This window comes from Botrytis sinoallii (genome assembly GCF_014898435.1).
Source record: "Botrytis sinoallii strain Bc 23 chromosome Unknown BSIN_014, whole genome shotgun sequence".
NCBI lineage: Eukaryota > Fungi > Ascomycota > Leotiomycetes > Helotiales > Sclerotiniaceae > Botrytis > Botrytis sinoallii.
Window position 1 is genome coordinate 598511 of NW_024066041.1, and position 14947 is coordinate 613457.

Consider the following 14947-nt stretch of genomic DNA (forward strand, 5'->3'; position numbering starts at 1 on the left):
GCGGAGAGCTTTCTGACAACACGAAATCGAACTTTGAGTATTTGAATATCTTATATGTCTTTCATCAGAATCAGACTTTAACACCAGATCTTTTAGTACTCGGACACGAAATGCATTGAGGATATGTAATTGAAAGGCCTTACGTTGCATGACCTACACGCTCTTATACACTGATGTAGAATGAACACAGATACTCGAAAAAATGGTCCACAGCATTGAATATATGATACGGACAATGAAGGAGAGAGAAAATGCATTCAATGAAGAATGAAACCCATCAAGAGAACTTGACGCCGAGAACCATTCATTAAGAGGCCCGATAATCCAGCATAGGGTATGGTCAGTACGTCAAGAGTGTCGCCTGCAAAACGACATGTAGAAGTCGCTTCGAGAGGTCTAAACTCGATGATAATGATGATGATGAAATTTGAAGAATCTGTGAGTTGAAGTTCGAAGGTGAAGCTTTCTCGATCGCGATGTTCATTAACTCTGGGTAATATAGATAGAAACCACAAGACATGTAAGATGAAGTATAAAAATGGTATTAAGGAGAATCAAAGAGAGTTCAAATGTTGACCTGAGAAAAGAGGGAGATTTCCTTTGCATGGAGACGATCAAGGGAAGGGAGAGGAATGGAATTACTTGAGGGTGCTTTGTTCAAAATCTTTATTTCTTTTCCACGTCGAGTTCCTTAGCGTACCTTCCCATCTGAGTTGCTAGCATTCCCTCACAATATAATACTTATAACCCCTAACTTCCAAGGCTATACCCACATTTCATAACTCATAACTTGCATTTCATGATTCCAAAATATCTCGCCAGTCCAAATGATGCTTCAAATAGCGAAGACGAATAAACACTTCGACCATTTCACACTCACGTGATATGCGAAACTCCACGGCCGACTCTCTTGCACTGGAACAGACAGACATCAGAAATTGGGATAAAGGTAGAACGCGGCTGATGGATAATTCTCGTTTCTGCTCCGTGGAAGGCTTGGATGTAAATATACAATACAATCAAAACTTTAACCAACAAGTGATTGTAATCTATCGACCCGTCTCGGTTTGTCAAGTATTCGTCATCTCTTAATCAATGCCCAAGTGAAGTCAATTGGATCCAGATTCTAGCCAAAAAAATCGCTATCAACGGAAGAGGGTAAATTTGAATTATAATGGATATCGAAACCAGTTGTTTGAATATGGCCTTGGGGATAGACGATTTCCCATCCTCGCTATGGGTTACCACAGTTGAAGGAAGAGGAACAGGAACCATCGATCGACCAGTTCAGGCCACCTAACCTTAAGGTCATATCTTGATAGCTGTTATAAGAAAGAATAGAGCCTTGCCTACTATTCTTGGCCTCGCTACATGTCGTTAGGATCTTCCAGTTATACATGTGAGATATGGCATCCTGCAATGCCACCCTATATGTTGAGCCTTACAGGCTTGTCTCAAACCATCCTTCCTTTGAAACTTCGTGATTCACTTAGTTGATGAAACTATATCCATGCAACAACGTAACTGGCGATATCACAACTTAGCCTTAGCTTGAAGTTCTCCTCTTTTCCACTCTTTGTTGATCGTAAGATTTCTCCAATAATTCCAGACTCCAGCAAGTCCAGCTAATGGTGGGCATAATAGTAATAGCCAGGCCCACCATCTGGGACTCTTGCCTTGTAAACTTTCCATAACCTTTTGTAGCTCTATCTTCAGTTCATCTTTTCCTTCATCGTTCCACACCACCAGCCCATGTGCATCCCCTCTGGCTTGACATCTCTTTGCCTTTTCTCTCACATCCCCTTGGCTCTTAACCCTGTTCTCTGCATCTTCCTCCGTCAGATGTGAGTCCCTGTCCCTTAGTCTTTGCATTTGTATCTTTGGATCCCTTACGGCCACGACAAGGACAGTACCACATATAACATCGATTCCACTCTCAAACAATAAAGGCACATCAAGAACTACAGCCCAACAACCCTTTAAATAGTATCCGAGCAATTGTTTATACATCTCTTTTCTGACTGCCGGATGCACAATTCCATTCAACACTGCCCTATCTCTTTTTCTCTCCTCACTATCCCCGAACACTCTTCTACCTAGTGCAGGCCTGTTCAACGGTGCGCCTTTTGTATTATCATGATCCGGAGAAGGAGGAAGGAGCAGATCGGGAGTAGTTGGTGAGAAATGTGCGACAATCTTGTCGTAACCTGGAGTCCCGGGTTCTACAACTTTGCGCGCAAGTAAATCGGCATCGATAATGGGAAGAGAATATGGAGCTTGAGAAAGGATTGATGAAACCGTAGATTTACCGGTCGCAATAGAGCCGGTGAGACCAATTAGTAGCATGTTGCTTATTTTTGTTGGATGTTATGATTGAAGTTGAAAAAGGAAGGAGTGATGTGCGGTTTTTGAAGTTACGTCGTTGCGGGGAATACCGAGGCATCTCTTGAGCTTAGACCACATGCCTAGGTAGTACACACAACACCACACATCAACATCAACCCATGTCACGGTCAGGACTGTTTGTTGTCCTGGCTGAAATGGCACTGGATCGAATTATCTATGGTCTCGGATATGATTTTACTTTAACAGGTTTCAACGCTCATATGTTGATCAATCTGTGTCACTTCAAGGTATCTATCTGTTTCCCAACCTTGGAACTTGCAGGTCCCATTGGATGCCCCTTTCGAATATTTGGTTATTTATATCCTTTAAACATTATACATGTAGCAAATAAGCTGGTCTCATAAATTTCATTCCCATTATCAACTTTTTCGGTTCCAAATTCTATATCAGAGAATCAACCCGCTTCTCCTTGGATCATCTTCGTCACCATGTCGCCGGGCATAATCTCCCATTCTGGGTAGGTAAACCAGTCAATTGATCAGCAATATACCAGTCCTCACTTCCTACTGCGGTCGGTGCATAGAATAATCCTTTTGGATCATACTTCTGTTTCAAGCTGTACAGACGGTCATAATTGGTGCCATAGAAAGCTTGCTGAAAATTCGGCTCCATGATATCTGCCTCGGACATATACGCGCCACCATCAGGGGAAACATTTCTCCATAGTTGGATCCAGTTGTAAGTAAGTACTTCAGATGCCAATGCAATGGCTGCATTATCAGCATCTGCAGCCCAGAAGTTTGCCATAATAGCGTGCAAGCAAGTGTCTCTCCAAGCTGGGTTTACTGAGTTGTCATTCCCCGCATTGTCTGCTGCTTGGATGTTGAAAGCTAAGAATGATCCTCCAGCCAAGATACTTTCTTTAATAGCGTAGAAGGTGGTATCGGTAATGGTCTCATTCTGGAAATTGGCTTTTGGGAAGAGACGGGAACCGGTCTTGATATTGACAGTACCAACAGTCTCGAGAGGGAAATTGTCCCACCATGCATCATAAAATTCAGTGTACTCTGTAATGGAAGGAGTAATGCTGATACCAAGCTTGCCAAGCTCGGCGAACCATGGAGCAACCAAAGTTTCAAGTTCAGCTGCAGTGTAGTTTGGCGCAAATAAAGGCTGCATGCCAAACGACCAAGCATTAGTACCTGTGGTGAGGATGGCGAAATACGAATAAATACCCTTTTCGGCGTGCTCAACGAAGTGATCGAAATAAGTGCGCACACCAGCCCAAAACATATCAGCGGTGATATTACCACCAACTTCAAAACTGAATTTCATGACAGTTGATGAGAGGACAGGATAAACTTTACTGGTGACGGATGTTACAACACCAAAAGTCGAACCACCACCTCCACGGAGAGCCCAATAGAGGTCGGTATTCTTCATGGCCGAGGCAGTAACGAATCGCCCATCTGGAGTAACAACTTCCATCTCGAGAACTTGGTCTGCCGCCATACCATAGATGGAAGACAAAGGGGAATGTCCGCCTCCTGCAACATAACCACCAGCAACACCTACTGTTCGGCCTTCACCTCCAACAGCTGTGACACCATTCGCCCGCGCAAATTCATATATTTCAAAGGCTTGAATACCTGCTCCCATTTTTACAGCTTTTCCTGTGTAATAGCTGGTTGAATAATTGGGAATGTACTCGAGGTCCTTCAAGTTGTGAGTCCAGATGGAAAGCGCGCCAGCGCCACTAGATTTTCCATTGAAGTCATGACCTGTGTTTTTGACAACAAGACGTAAGTTGGCATTGCGAGCAAAATTAACCGCAAGTTGGATTTGGGCAACATGGGAGACGTTTAGTGCATACACGGGATAGGCTCCTAACGTACAGCTCGCGCTAGTATCATTAGTAGGCATACAAGTCCGTCCCTGATAAAGGGGCCACATGATCGAGGTGGGATCCGATGCGCTATGTACCATTAGCATATATATTTGCGACGATGTTAGTCTACATACTGTATCGAACTATTTGTCCAATCATCCGTGATATGCAAACACTGGGCGGTGTTCTCATGATGAGGCCAGTCAGCATAACATGGCGCTGCAAGAGGCACTGTTGAAATCAGCGCCCCACCGGCGAGTATATCAAAGATATCCCATATCAAGGTCGCTGGCCATGCTGCATCACCGGGATAAACTTTGCAAGAATAGGTTCTCTTGCTAAGGTCACTGCTGCTGGTATCGAACTCAAACAATTCAGCATTCGATAGTCCAATATCTGTCAGATTTGTGACGATCGCATCCGTGAGCTGAACTTTGCCATTGACAAGTGCACCGGCTGGAGCTAATGTGGAAGAGTTGACAGCTGACACAAAGTTAGTGATTAATCTTAAGACATGGCTTTATCCTGATTATGTTAGTCCACTTACAATAATAAGTTCCATCAACGACGATCTCAGTCGCTAAACCCTGTACAAGCGGAACAGCGAGGAGAGAAGCCAAGGCCCATCGTGCGAACGATGAAACCGCCATATTATCAAAGAAACAAACTCTAACTGCCAAAATTGGTAGTCACTGATGAGGTAAACGAATTGAGTTTCAACGCCCTTTATTGCGACGTGGAATCTCCTCCCAAAAATTATCGATTAAAGAATCAAAGGGGCCACTGAAGTCGAGAAACCACTAAGGGGAGACTTTTTATATGAACTGAGCCCTGACGCCGCCATACCCCGAGATGACCGAACTGTTTCGTTGCGTCTGATTGCCACTTGGCTGCCATGCCAGTTTATCGGATGATTCCATATTGCTGTAATTTCATGCCGGATTTGGCAAGGCATCCTGCAGTGGATCAATTGAACCCATTGCACAGGATCCAGTATAAATACGCATGGTGTTATCCCTCAATCTTCCCCGTGCTTCGGAGCAGTACATGGAAATGTGTAATACCGAGAATTCCAATGGCTTTTTTAAACGCTGCTAATAATCTACCGTTGATAATGTCACCGGCAAGATAATATTGAAGCATAACAAAAGTCTTCATGGTCACAAACTACAGCCTGGAGAAGGCTTTTAATCATTTCCATCTTTTTTTAAGCTACGAACCCGTGTCCTTGCAACCATATGTTTACTTAACGGTGCTGGTTGTGTGTGGATATACACCTCTGCAACTGACAGGATATGATATCGGTTCCGACTCATCCGAAATTTTGCCTTTATTCGTCGTTTGGACCTGCAGAACTATCATGTCCCCCATGCTTTTCAATCCACAGTATCTCGACGCAAGATCGCCGAGAGCCGCCGATTGTACTTGGTGGGGTATATATGGGCTGTTCATGAGGGTTCTGGCGGCTTTGTTGTATGACTTACAGGATGCATACCTCGTTGCTAACCAAATAAATGGCACATTCGACCATTTCAATAGGAGACTCGGCAGGAATAGCTGACTATTGATATAATAATACATTGATATTGTCTTGAATGTGGAAGGGTCATTTCTAGAGAGCTGAAAGCAGTCAAATGCTGCATCAGGGTGCTTCTGTGGAGGTGGTGTTTGCTCATGCGTCCACATGGAGAACTTTTTGTTACCTTTCCACCTTTTTGCTTAAAGCACAGGATGGTTTTCTTCTCCTGGGCACGCTGGGGTAGTCATTTTTCTGCTCAACGGGACACCAATTTTAAGCCCTGCCGATCTCCTTGTTTGTTTTCTTCGGACGAACAATCATAAACTGCAAAGCTGCACACTGCTCCTCTAACGACATGGATCTAGGTATTAATATGCCGCGTAAAGCACGGTGCTAACATTGTGAATCTCTGCCTTATGGAAGTTGTTTCGAAGGTCTCTGGGACGCTAGTTGTATCCATTGTATCGAAGATAACCGCAAGTTTATCTCTCCTTCCCTTGATATGAGGAATTCCTCTGTCGATCTCACCACCATGTATGCTCAAATTGCATAACCACAGGTTTTCATTAATCATGGATTGTGTCTGCATCTTACGTCGAACCATGATCCCAAGAGTACAACGTAGAAAACTTTAAAGATACCTAAGTGGGTCATCGCTTTCTCAATTTTGACGGAATTGGCAGGGTAGTCTCCACTGCGGCCCCAGAACTGTAGAAGCACCCGACTTCCCCTGGTCACAGATGAAGTGAAATCCAAACAAAACTCAATATAAATCCACAAGATCGGTAGTTTCTAATCAACTCTTATGGGGTTTTTTTCTTTCCCATACTTGAGCCGGCTTACTTGCGGAAATTTTCCAGTCTGAATAATTCTTGCCCGATTGATGCTGGTATTGTTCGCGGTTTGTCACCGCCTCGAATATCACCATTTACTCATACGCCACATAAGGTGTGATGTGGGTAATTGGCGAACCTGACATTTTATACCAAAGCGGCTCCTCCTTAGCAAAATCTTGATAGAAAGTCGTCTTTTGTGAACCTGTGAAGGTACTAATTGGTATCACCCCTTCAAATTTCAATCACTTTCAGTGCGGACACAGTGTGTAGGTTGCAGATGCTTTCTAGGAAAATGAAAAGCGTTGTTGCGTCTCATTATTATCGCAGTGGCAGACTATCTATAATAAAGTCCTTTGTGGACCGAGAGTCAACAACCATTTTACAGATACCGGTAGCCCGGGAAGTGATGCCGGAACTACGGGAGTATCTCTAGTTTCCATGCGTGCGGCTGGAAAGTATACGGTCTCACTGCTGATGAAATCAATCTAAACTCTTTTTTCTCTTGTCTTTTGTGGTATATAGATCTAGCTTCGGAGTTGTATCCTTCTTGAGCAAAGAAGTAGAGAGCCATACGAAGTCTATAATGTTCTGAAGCAATTCTTTGGGTAACAAAGAATGAGCAGCTCTCCGTCTTATGTGACCTACTCCACTTCTATAGCGGTCCAAAATTTAATTTAATTAGGTAAGCTTCCTCATGAAAAGCACACTTTAGTATTGCTTCTTGAGAAGTCTGATTTGGACCCAAGTCATGTGGGGTTTATTTAGATCATAAATACGAACTGGAATGGAAAGACCCTCAAACAACACGCGGCCTGATCAAGCTTGTTCTAGACTGGTCGCCCTGTTTCTGGAAATCAAACAAGAAAGTAGAGAATTTTGCACCTGTTGTGAGGAATACTGCACCCTAGCCTTCAAAATATATTTCAATTTAAAGAAACATCCTGGGAAAGTTTAAAGTTTTGCTGTCAACTCTGCATTCGAGACTGCAATTACTCCCGAACATTTATACTTGAAATGCCTTACTCAAGTGACCGCCAATCGATTGAGTGGAGGGCTTATGGAACAGGATCTCCAAGTCTCTTTTCCAAATACCTTTCGCTATGGTTGATACCTCACTCCAAGACTTGGCTTTGTTCATCGTCGCCTTCAGCCCAGCTTTGGCATTGATCACTGTGTGTCTCAGGGTATGGAGCAGAGTCAGTTTAAGTCAATTCGGTTTGGGTAAGGATTCCCAATTTTGAGTCGTTGTGTGGCAGTCCTCTTACGGTCTATTACAGATGATGGCCTCATCGTACTCTCTATGATTTTGTCCATAGCGGAGACTTATGTACATTGGCAATGTAGGTAACTCGAACGTAAAATATCTCATGGGTGCTCGCTAACAAAACTACTGTAGACATTATATTCAATTTTGTAGGGCTACATATATGGGATGTACCACTCGATCACGACCCGATTCCTGGACTCAAAGTTCGTCGCACCCTAACAATGGCCTATAACACTGCTTATTGACACTTCTTAGTATAACTATGCCGTTCAAGTTCTCTATAACCCAATTCTTGCCGTTGTCAAGACTTCCATCTTGATGTTCTTCCTCCGTCTCGCAGGGCAGAAGATTGAAATCAAACGTATGATATGGGCACTCTTGATCATTAATAACGCTTTGATGGTAGCTATTTTTATTGTAGTCATCTTCCAATGTACACCCATTGCATACAACTGGCAAGTTGATATTCCCGGAGGCCATTGTATTGAACAAGGTGCATTTTATGCTGCTACTTCAGTTATCGCTCTCGTCACAGACATTTTGGTTTTAATCGTTCCATTCTGGATCGTCATTGGATTGAAAATGCCCCGGAAAACTAAAATTGCAGTCATTGGGATATTCTTTCTCGGAAGTTTGTAAGTCAAAATTCCTTTCTCGAACTACGCATCTGAAGATCAAACTGACCATCGTATAGAGTAACAGTCGTAGGCATAGTCCGTCTCGTAATGATGGTTACCTTCTTTTTCAACCCTCCCCCCGTCGATTCTACACGAAGCATCGGCTTTGTAACCTCAGCAATTGAAATAAACCTCGCCATAATTACTGCATCTGCTCCTGCTCTCAAACCTGTGATGCGGCAATGGTTTCCAAATCTCTTTGGTTCTTCAGAAGATGACGTCTATAATAATCAGAACATCGGACCTTGTGCTTTGCAGGGCAATAGTAGATATGAACGCGGAACCCGGGACGGAGCAGGTTTTAAGAGCTCGCGATTAAGTAACGGGAATGGACTGATCAGATTGGAGGATGTACCGGATATGCCGGATGTCAAAGATGGGAGGACGGAGGATTCGAATGGAATTCAAAGGGAGACGAGCAAGGGAGATGGGGATAGTGATGAGGAGATTATGAAATACAATGGGATTATTAAAACGACGAGTGTTGTTGTGGAATATAGAGATGGAAAGAGTGATATTTCTGATTCGCAGTATGCGGGGAGGACTAGTGCGGAGAGTTTATAGGATAGGCATAATTATAATGATCACAGTACTTATAAATTTCATATTGCAACAGATTCATAGAATTTGATTCTCTTTGGTGAGCTTATAATGCTGGAACGAGGTGGTTGAATCGTATCCAACAGCAAATTGGCCGTCGTATCTAGATTCAAAGCCACAACCTCTTTACTGAAGCCAACTCAGAGCTCATCCCACACAAGCTAATCTCAGATGCCAGGACTGTCTAACTCACCAATTAAAACTACGAAGCTAAGCTTCAAATGTAATTGCGAGCCTTCTAGTTGTACCAAGTGATCTACATAATCCATCATCATAAAGACATTGCTCTTATCTACGGACATCGTACATGTTCATTCAATGCTTACCGTAATTTATCACTAGATAAATGAGTGTACAGAGGTCTGGATTAAATGATATAGAAAAGATTAGTACGGCCCCTGTACTGAGGATTACCTGGGCGATCGAAGATGAACCATCGATATTTTCATTTCTTTGAGATTTTGTCATGGATCTCTGTTGTTTTCCTGGGGAGTTGTTTTGTAGATTTTCTAGTCATACGAGGGAGAAGATTGATCTTTGGGCTTGTGCTGTCGATGTATTCTCTTTCTATAAGAGACGGATGCGTTCCTCCGGAGTTTGGATTCTATATATTGTCCTTGTGTAGGAAACAAGATTCCGTAGAAAGCAAAAAAATTCAGGCTTCAGTAATCACCGCCGATAAAGACCAGTAGATGTTAGTTATTGAAGACCATCTAAGCCTATAAGAGACAAGCTCGTTGCCTTGACCGTCCCAGATCCAAGATGTTGTATTGTTCTTCAAACCCGTCATTCTTCTATAAAAGGAGTGGTATAACGCCAAGAGTCCTTTGAATTGAAACTTATTGTATGCAATAGAACTCCAGACTGTAGCAATGAGTGCGGACTGAAATTCTAATCAAGTGTTTGAGACTTCTGGCATGAATTTCGGAAAATCGAGGAGGGCATACCAAGCTATCGAATACTGAGGGTTACCTAAACCCGTCATGGAGCAGATTGATGACCTTGAAATGTCCAGATCCCATGATTTGGGCTGCATTTTTTGTCATTACACAATAAATTAATAGAGATCTTCTAGAATTCCAATTATAGATTGCCAGCTACTTCTTGCTCTTGCCATGTGTCTAAATTAGATACTAAGCTCAATCCAGCTATTTCCTATTCTTCAATTCTGCCAATCATTTTACTAGTTTATATTCCAGCTTCAAGCCTTACCAAATATATCTTTTGTTTCGGATTGATTGCATCATATACCGTTATGAGCTCCATTTGGATTGGAAGATTTATATAGCTCGAGTACGTCACTACGATATATGCACGACATCCAAGCCAAAACTCAACGGCGTGAGGAAAAAAACTATTTAGCTCTTCACTATGATAATTAAGTTTACCTCGATCATGATTGTGAGATATGTAACATGATATTGAGATCAAAAAGCCGACTGGTTCGTCTAGAGAGGGTTCTAATAGGGTGCATAAAGTGAAACGAAGTCGATCCCCTTGATTTGACATTTTAAACTTCGCTAACTGGGATAAGGAGTGTTTTCTAGCGAGTTTTAGTTCGCGTCTAGTATCGTGCTAACGTCAAACTGAACAACTTATGGCGTACTTGTCACTACTGGCGTACTTTTTAAACTTCATCTACTGATGTTCTATTTACTTACCAATTTAGCTCCAAACTGCAATTTTTTATATAAAATGAACTGCATTCCCCCAAGTTCAACGAACTCCAGACACAAAAGTAAAGACACATCACTCAAAGTACACATCCAATTCTCATACTTTGAAAATATTGTTCAACCAAGCAATCATGTATCACGCATCTATTAAAAAGCACGCGCGCATTCATCATCGCGCAAGAAAGAACGCCTCTCGCGCTTCTCGATCAATGTACCCCTCTCTCTTAAGACGAGGTCCCATCAAAAAATCTACTCTGGCCATCCAATCACCACCAGTTCCCGACAATATGGCTATCGATAAAGATGCGATCACCAACACCAATCCTACCGCATCCAGTGATCCCGACGCTCTTCATGAGGATCAAACTGTCACTCTCTCCGACGCCTCTACATACGCCGAGAACGATCTCGACATGGCAGAATATCATCCCAGCAGCGTGTACGCACTCACCAAGAAGCTATCTTCCAGCAGCACTCTCTCCAATCAACCAGACAACTCCGATGTCTGTACATCCGCTGAATACGATGCCGATGCAGAATCAGTCATCACATGCGTCGACCTCGACGAAATGGCCGCCGCCCTCTGGGCCGAAGGCCGCGGCTTCTGGGTCCACGATTTCGCGCGGGTGCGCCAGTTCGAGGAGGAAAAACGAATCGCGGATATGACGGGAGGGGGCGAGACATGTTTTGCGGCGAAACATGTGGAGGAAGAGGTTGAGGGTGCTGTGAGTGAGGATATGCAAGCCTGGATTGGGTTCAGATTTTCAGGCGAGCGCAAAGAGGATCGCAAGATGAACTTGGAAGAAGAGGTTTCTAAGGAAGGTGGAGTGCGCAAATTATCTGACTTGTAGATCCGTTTCTGGATTGGATGTCTGTGAATTTTTGGGGAATTACAATACTTCAGACGTGGAAATGGGAATACAGTCACGATAACTGGAAGAGCGGGAGTTTATGGGGTTTTGGGAGGGGGCATACCTGGGGGTATATAGCGATAGTAATGGTAATATCGATGGTAATGGTAATGGTAATAATCAGCGTTACAACCAACTAAGGTTTCAATAAAAAGAACATCACACAAATTTATCTCTTATGAATCACGTGGTACAATCTTTCAATAATACCTTCATCTTCATCTTCATCTCCATTACCTTGTAACCCCATCAATCCAACATCCAAACCCAAATCTCCCATCCCTTTCACCCCATTCATCCCTCCTCTCCACAATATATTCCCAGCCCCCCAAACCCCCAAAATACCCCAAACAAAATACAAACCATCGATCCCCCCCTCAAAATGACGTATGCAAATAAATAACGCTTTCAAACAACACCAAAGAACCCAACCCCTCCCTATTCCCAAACCGGAAAAGTGCAACCCCATCGAATCGGTCAAGTTTGTCGACTGGTCATCATTTTCGGGGGTGGGTGCTGACCCAATGTTTGGGAGAAGATGAAGGAGAGGAGATGCATATTTCTGGGTTGATTGAAAAGAATTCTCAAGCACATGTTGTAGATTGTGAGAAGAGAAACTTCAAGTGAGAATGATAAGGCATCAATAAGTAAGGGGTCCAATTGAGCACTTGCGCACAGGAGTGATGAGGGGTTTACACATGTGCTATGGGAGTGGACCAATCTTGCATCTCGTCTTGTATGAATGCGATTTGGGATACTGGGTCTTCACATGGCCTTTCACGAGTCTCACATAACTACTTTCTGTTTAAGACCCCAACATTCTTATTCATTCCATTCCATCATCGTAAAACGACAAGTCATGAATCGCAAAAAAACACCGAAATATTATTCCCCCAGTTCTGCTCCCGTCACCCCAGACCGGATTTTCCTGAAGTATACATTTTTGTTTTCATCCTCTGTTATCATCTACTTTTTCTCCTATGTGCATCTAAAATCATCTTTTCCCTCATGCCTCAACAATTTCTCCATCGGTAATACATCCATGACTAGCATCTTGTACCAATCTCGAGTATTTTGCCAAAGTACCCTTGTTATATTTCAACGGAGGTGCGACGAATTCTTTTCTCCTCCTCTCCAATTCCTCCTCACCACCCTCAACTTCCAAATCCAATACTCTCGTCTCAGCATCGATAACAATAGTATCACCATCTCTAACCAATCCAATTGGTCCACCAACTTGTGCCTCTGGTACAATATGTCCAATCAAGAATCCGTGAGATCCTCCACTGAAACGTCCATCGGTAATAAGAGCGACATCCTTTCCAAGTCCTGCACCCATGATTGCCGAGGATGGTTTCAACATCTCTGGCATACCTGGTCCACCCTTTGGTCCTTCATAACGAATGACTACAACAGTCTTCTCTCCCTTCTTGATTTCGCCACGTTCGAGGGCTTCGATAAAATCATTTTCAGCATCATAAACCTTAGCTTTTCCAACGAATCGTAACCCTTCTTTACCGGTAATCTTACCAACAGATCCGCCTGGTGCGAGGGAACCGCGGAGAATTTGGATGTGACCAGTCTTTTTGATAGGGTTTGAAAATGGACGAATAATTTCTTGGTCCGATGGGAAATCACGAGCATCCTTGACGTTCTCAGCGAGTGTCTTACCAGTAACAGTCATTCCTGATCCATCAATGACACCTTCCTTGATGAGGAGTTTAATGAGAGAAGGAGTACCACCGATGCTGTAAAGATCGTTGAAGACGTATTTACCAGAGGGTTTGAGGTCTGCAAGGAAAGGTGTTCGGTCAGAAACAGCTTGGAAATCATCGATTGTAAGCTTGATTCCTACAGCATCTGCCATAGCAATAAGATGAAGAACAGCGTTAGTAGATCCTCCAGTGATGGTGACGAGAACCATAGCATTTTCGAAAGCCTTTCTGGTCATGATATCTCTAGGTCTGATGTCCTCCTTGAGAAGAGTTTTGATTGCGCCACCAGCGGCGTAACACTCAAGTAACTTGGCCTTTGAATCTGCGGGGTTGGTAGAAGATCCAGGAAGAGTCATTCCCATAATTTCAATAGCTGATGCCATTGTATTTGCAGTATACATTCCACCACATGCACCTTGACCTGGGCAAGCATGACGAATAACATCGAATCTTTGTTCTTCTGTAATCTCTCCAGTAATGAATTGTCCGTAGGCTTGGAATGCCGAGACAATATCGATATCTGCGTTGTTTTGAGTTGCGGCACATCCTGGTTTAATCGAACCACCATAAACCATAAGAGCTGGTCTGTTAACTCTGCCAATTGCCATCATGACACCAGGCATATTCTTGTCGCATCCAGGAATCGAGATATTCGCATCATACCATTGGCCGCCCATAACAGTTTCAATACTATCCGCAATCAAATCTCTTGATTGAAGACTGTATCTCATACCATTTGTACCCATGGAAATACCATCCGAGACTCCAATGGTATTGAATTGATATCCTACCAAACCCGCTCTCTCTACTCCTTCCTTCACTTTGTGGTTGAGCTCCAAAAGATGCATATTGCAAGGATTTCCGGACCACCATACTGAAGAGATACCAACTTGTGCCTTATTTAATGTTTCCTCGGTCATACCCGTGGCATATAACATTGCCTGCGAAGCACCTTGTGATTTGGGTTGTGTAATAGTAGATGAGACTCTGTTGAGTTGTGGTTCTGAGTCATTGGAGGATGTGCGGAGAGATGAGGTGGAGGATAAAGAGCGTCTGGAGATCAAATCAGTCGATTGAGAGGGAATAGACTTCGCAGATACTTACACATATTGTGAAGCTCTTCTTGAGGTGAGAAGAGAGGCATTTGCCCTCGTTCTCAATTGTGAGAGCATGTTTGAGGGATGTTGTAAGTAAAGTTAATGACTTCAACTTTTGTCTTTGTCGATGCTCCAAAATTTCAGGATGGAGGGAGAAGTATGAGAGTTCTCCTGTACTTCTCTTACAGGCAAAGACGATGAAGGATGAAAGCAATTGACACTTTCCAAATAGTCAATCCCACCCACTTCAAGTATTATTTCTCGAGATCGATATCGGAGGCCGAAGAATCCACGAACCCCAGCTTTGCTCAGTGTTGCTGATTAAACTCATTTTGATTGGTTGAAGATTTTATAAATCGAAGCTTGAACTTGATAAATTCACTACCTGGGTACACATCAATAATTGGATGCTAGG

General features: G+C 43.2%; 5 protein-coding genes across 5 annotated transcripts; 2 read left to right on the top strand and 3 right to left on the bottom strand.

Annotated features, from left to right (window-relative positions):
• Window positions 1–1533: 1533 nt before the first annotated feature.
• EAF02_007930 (uncharacterized protein) lies at window positions 1534–2346 on the bottom strand (the record flags this gene model as incomplete). The annotated part of the gene is made up of 1 exon (XM_038903978.1): window positions 1534–2346. One exon carries the CDS (start codon window positions 2344–2346, stop codon window positions 1534–1536), a length of 813 nt encoding a protein of 270 aa, XP_038756259.1.
• A 483-nt stretch (window positions 2347–2829) lies between these two features.
• On the bottom strand, window positions 2830–4884 carry EAF02_007931 (uncharacterized protein; the record flags this gene model as incomplete). Its single annotated transcript, XM_038903979.1, has 3 exons — window positions 2830–4321; window positions 4369–4717; window positions 4782–4884. 3 exons carry the CDS (start codon window positions 4882–4884, stop codon window positions 2830–2832), a joined length of 1944 nt encoding a protein of 647 aa, XP_038756260.1.
• Window positions 4885–7689: 2805 nt separating this feature from the next.
• EAF02_007932 (uncharacterized protein) lies at window positions 7690–9097 on the top strand (the record flags this gene model as incomplete). The annotated part of the gene is made up of 5 exons (XM_038903980.1): window positions 7690–7810; window positions 7867–7929; window positions 7986–8059; window positions 8112–8491; window positions 8551–9097. 5 exons carry the CDS (start codon window positions 7690–7692, stop codon window positions 9095–9097), a joined length of 1185 nt encoding a protein of 394 aa, XP_038756261.1.
• A 1843-nt stretch (window positions 9098–10940) lies between these two features.
• Window positions 10941–11660, top strand: EAF02_007933 (uncharacterized protein; the record flags this gene model as incomplete). Its single annotated transcript, XM_038903981.1, has 1 exon — window positions 10941–11660. The coding sequence occupies one exon, from the start codon at window positions 10941–10943 to the stop codon at window positions 11658–11660; it is 720 nt and encodes a 239-aa protein (XP_038756262.1).
• An 860-nt stretch (window positions 11661–12520) lies between these two features.
• Window positions 12521–14774, bottom strand: EAF02_007934 (uncharacterized protein). The gene is made up of 2 exons (XM_038903982.1): window positions 14540–14774; window positions 12521–14488 (listed from the first exon to the last, which is right to left on the bottom strand). The coding sequence occupies exons 1-2, from the start codon at window positions 14605–14607 to the stop codon at window positions 12727–12729; spliced, it is 1830 nt and encodes a 609-aa protein (XP_038756263.1). The 5' UTR covers window positions 14608–14774; the 3' UTR covers window positions 12521–12726.
• Window positions 14775–14947: the final 173 nt, after the last annotated feature.

Bases quoted from the DNA above. Each gene is read 5' to 3' on its own strand.
- EAF02_007934 (XM_038903982.1), bottom strand. From the start codon at position 14,607: ATGCTCTCACAATTGAGAACGAGGGCAAATGCCTCTCTTCTCACCTCA. The intron at 14,489-14,539 runs GTAAGTATCTGC...TTTGATCTCCAG, and splicing joins AGAAGAGCTTCACAATATGT to ACGCTCTTTATCCTCCACCT.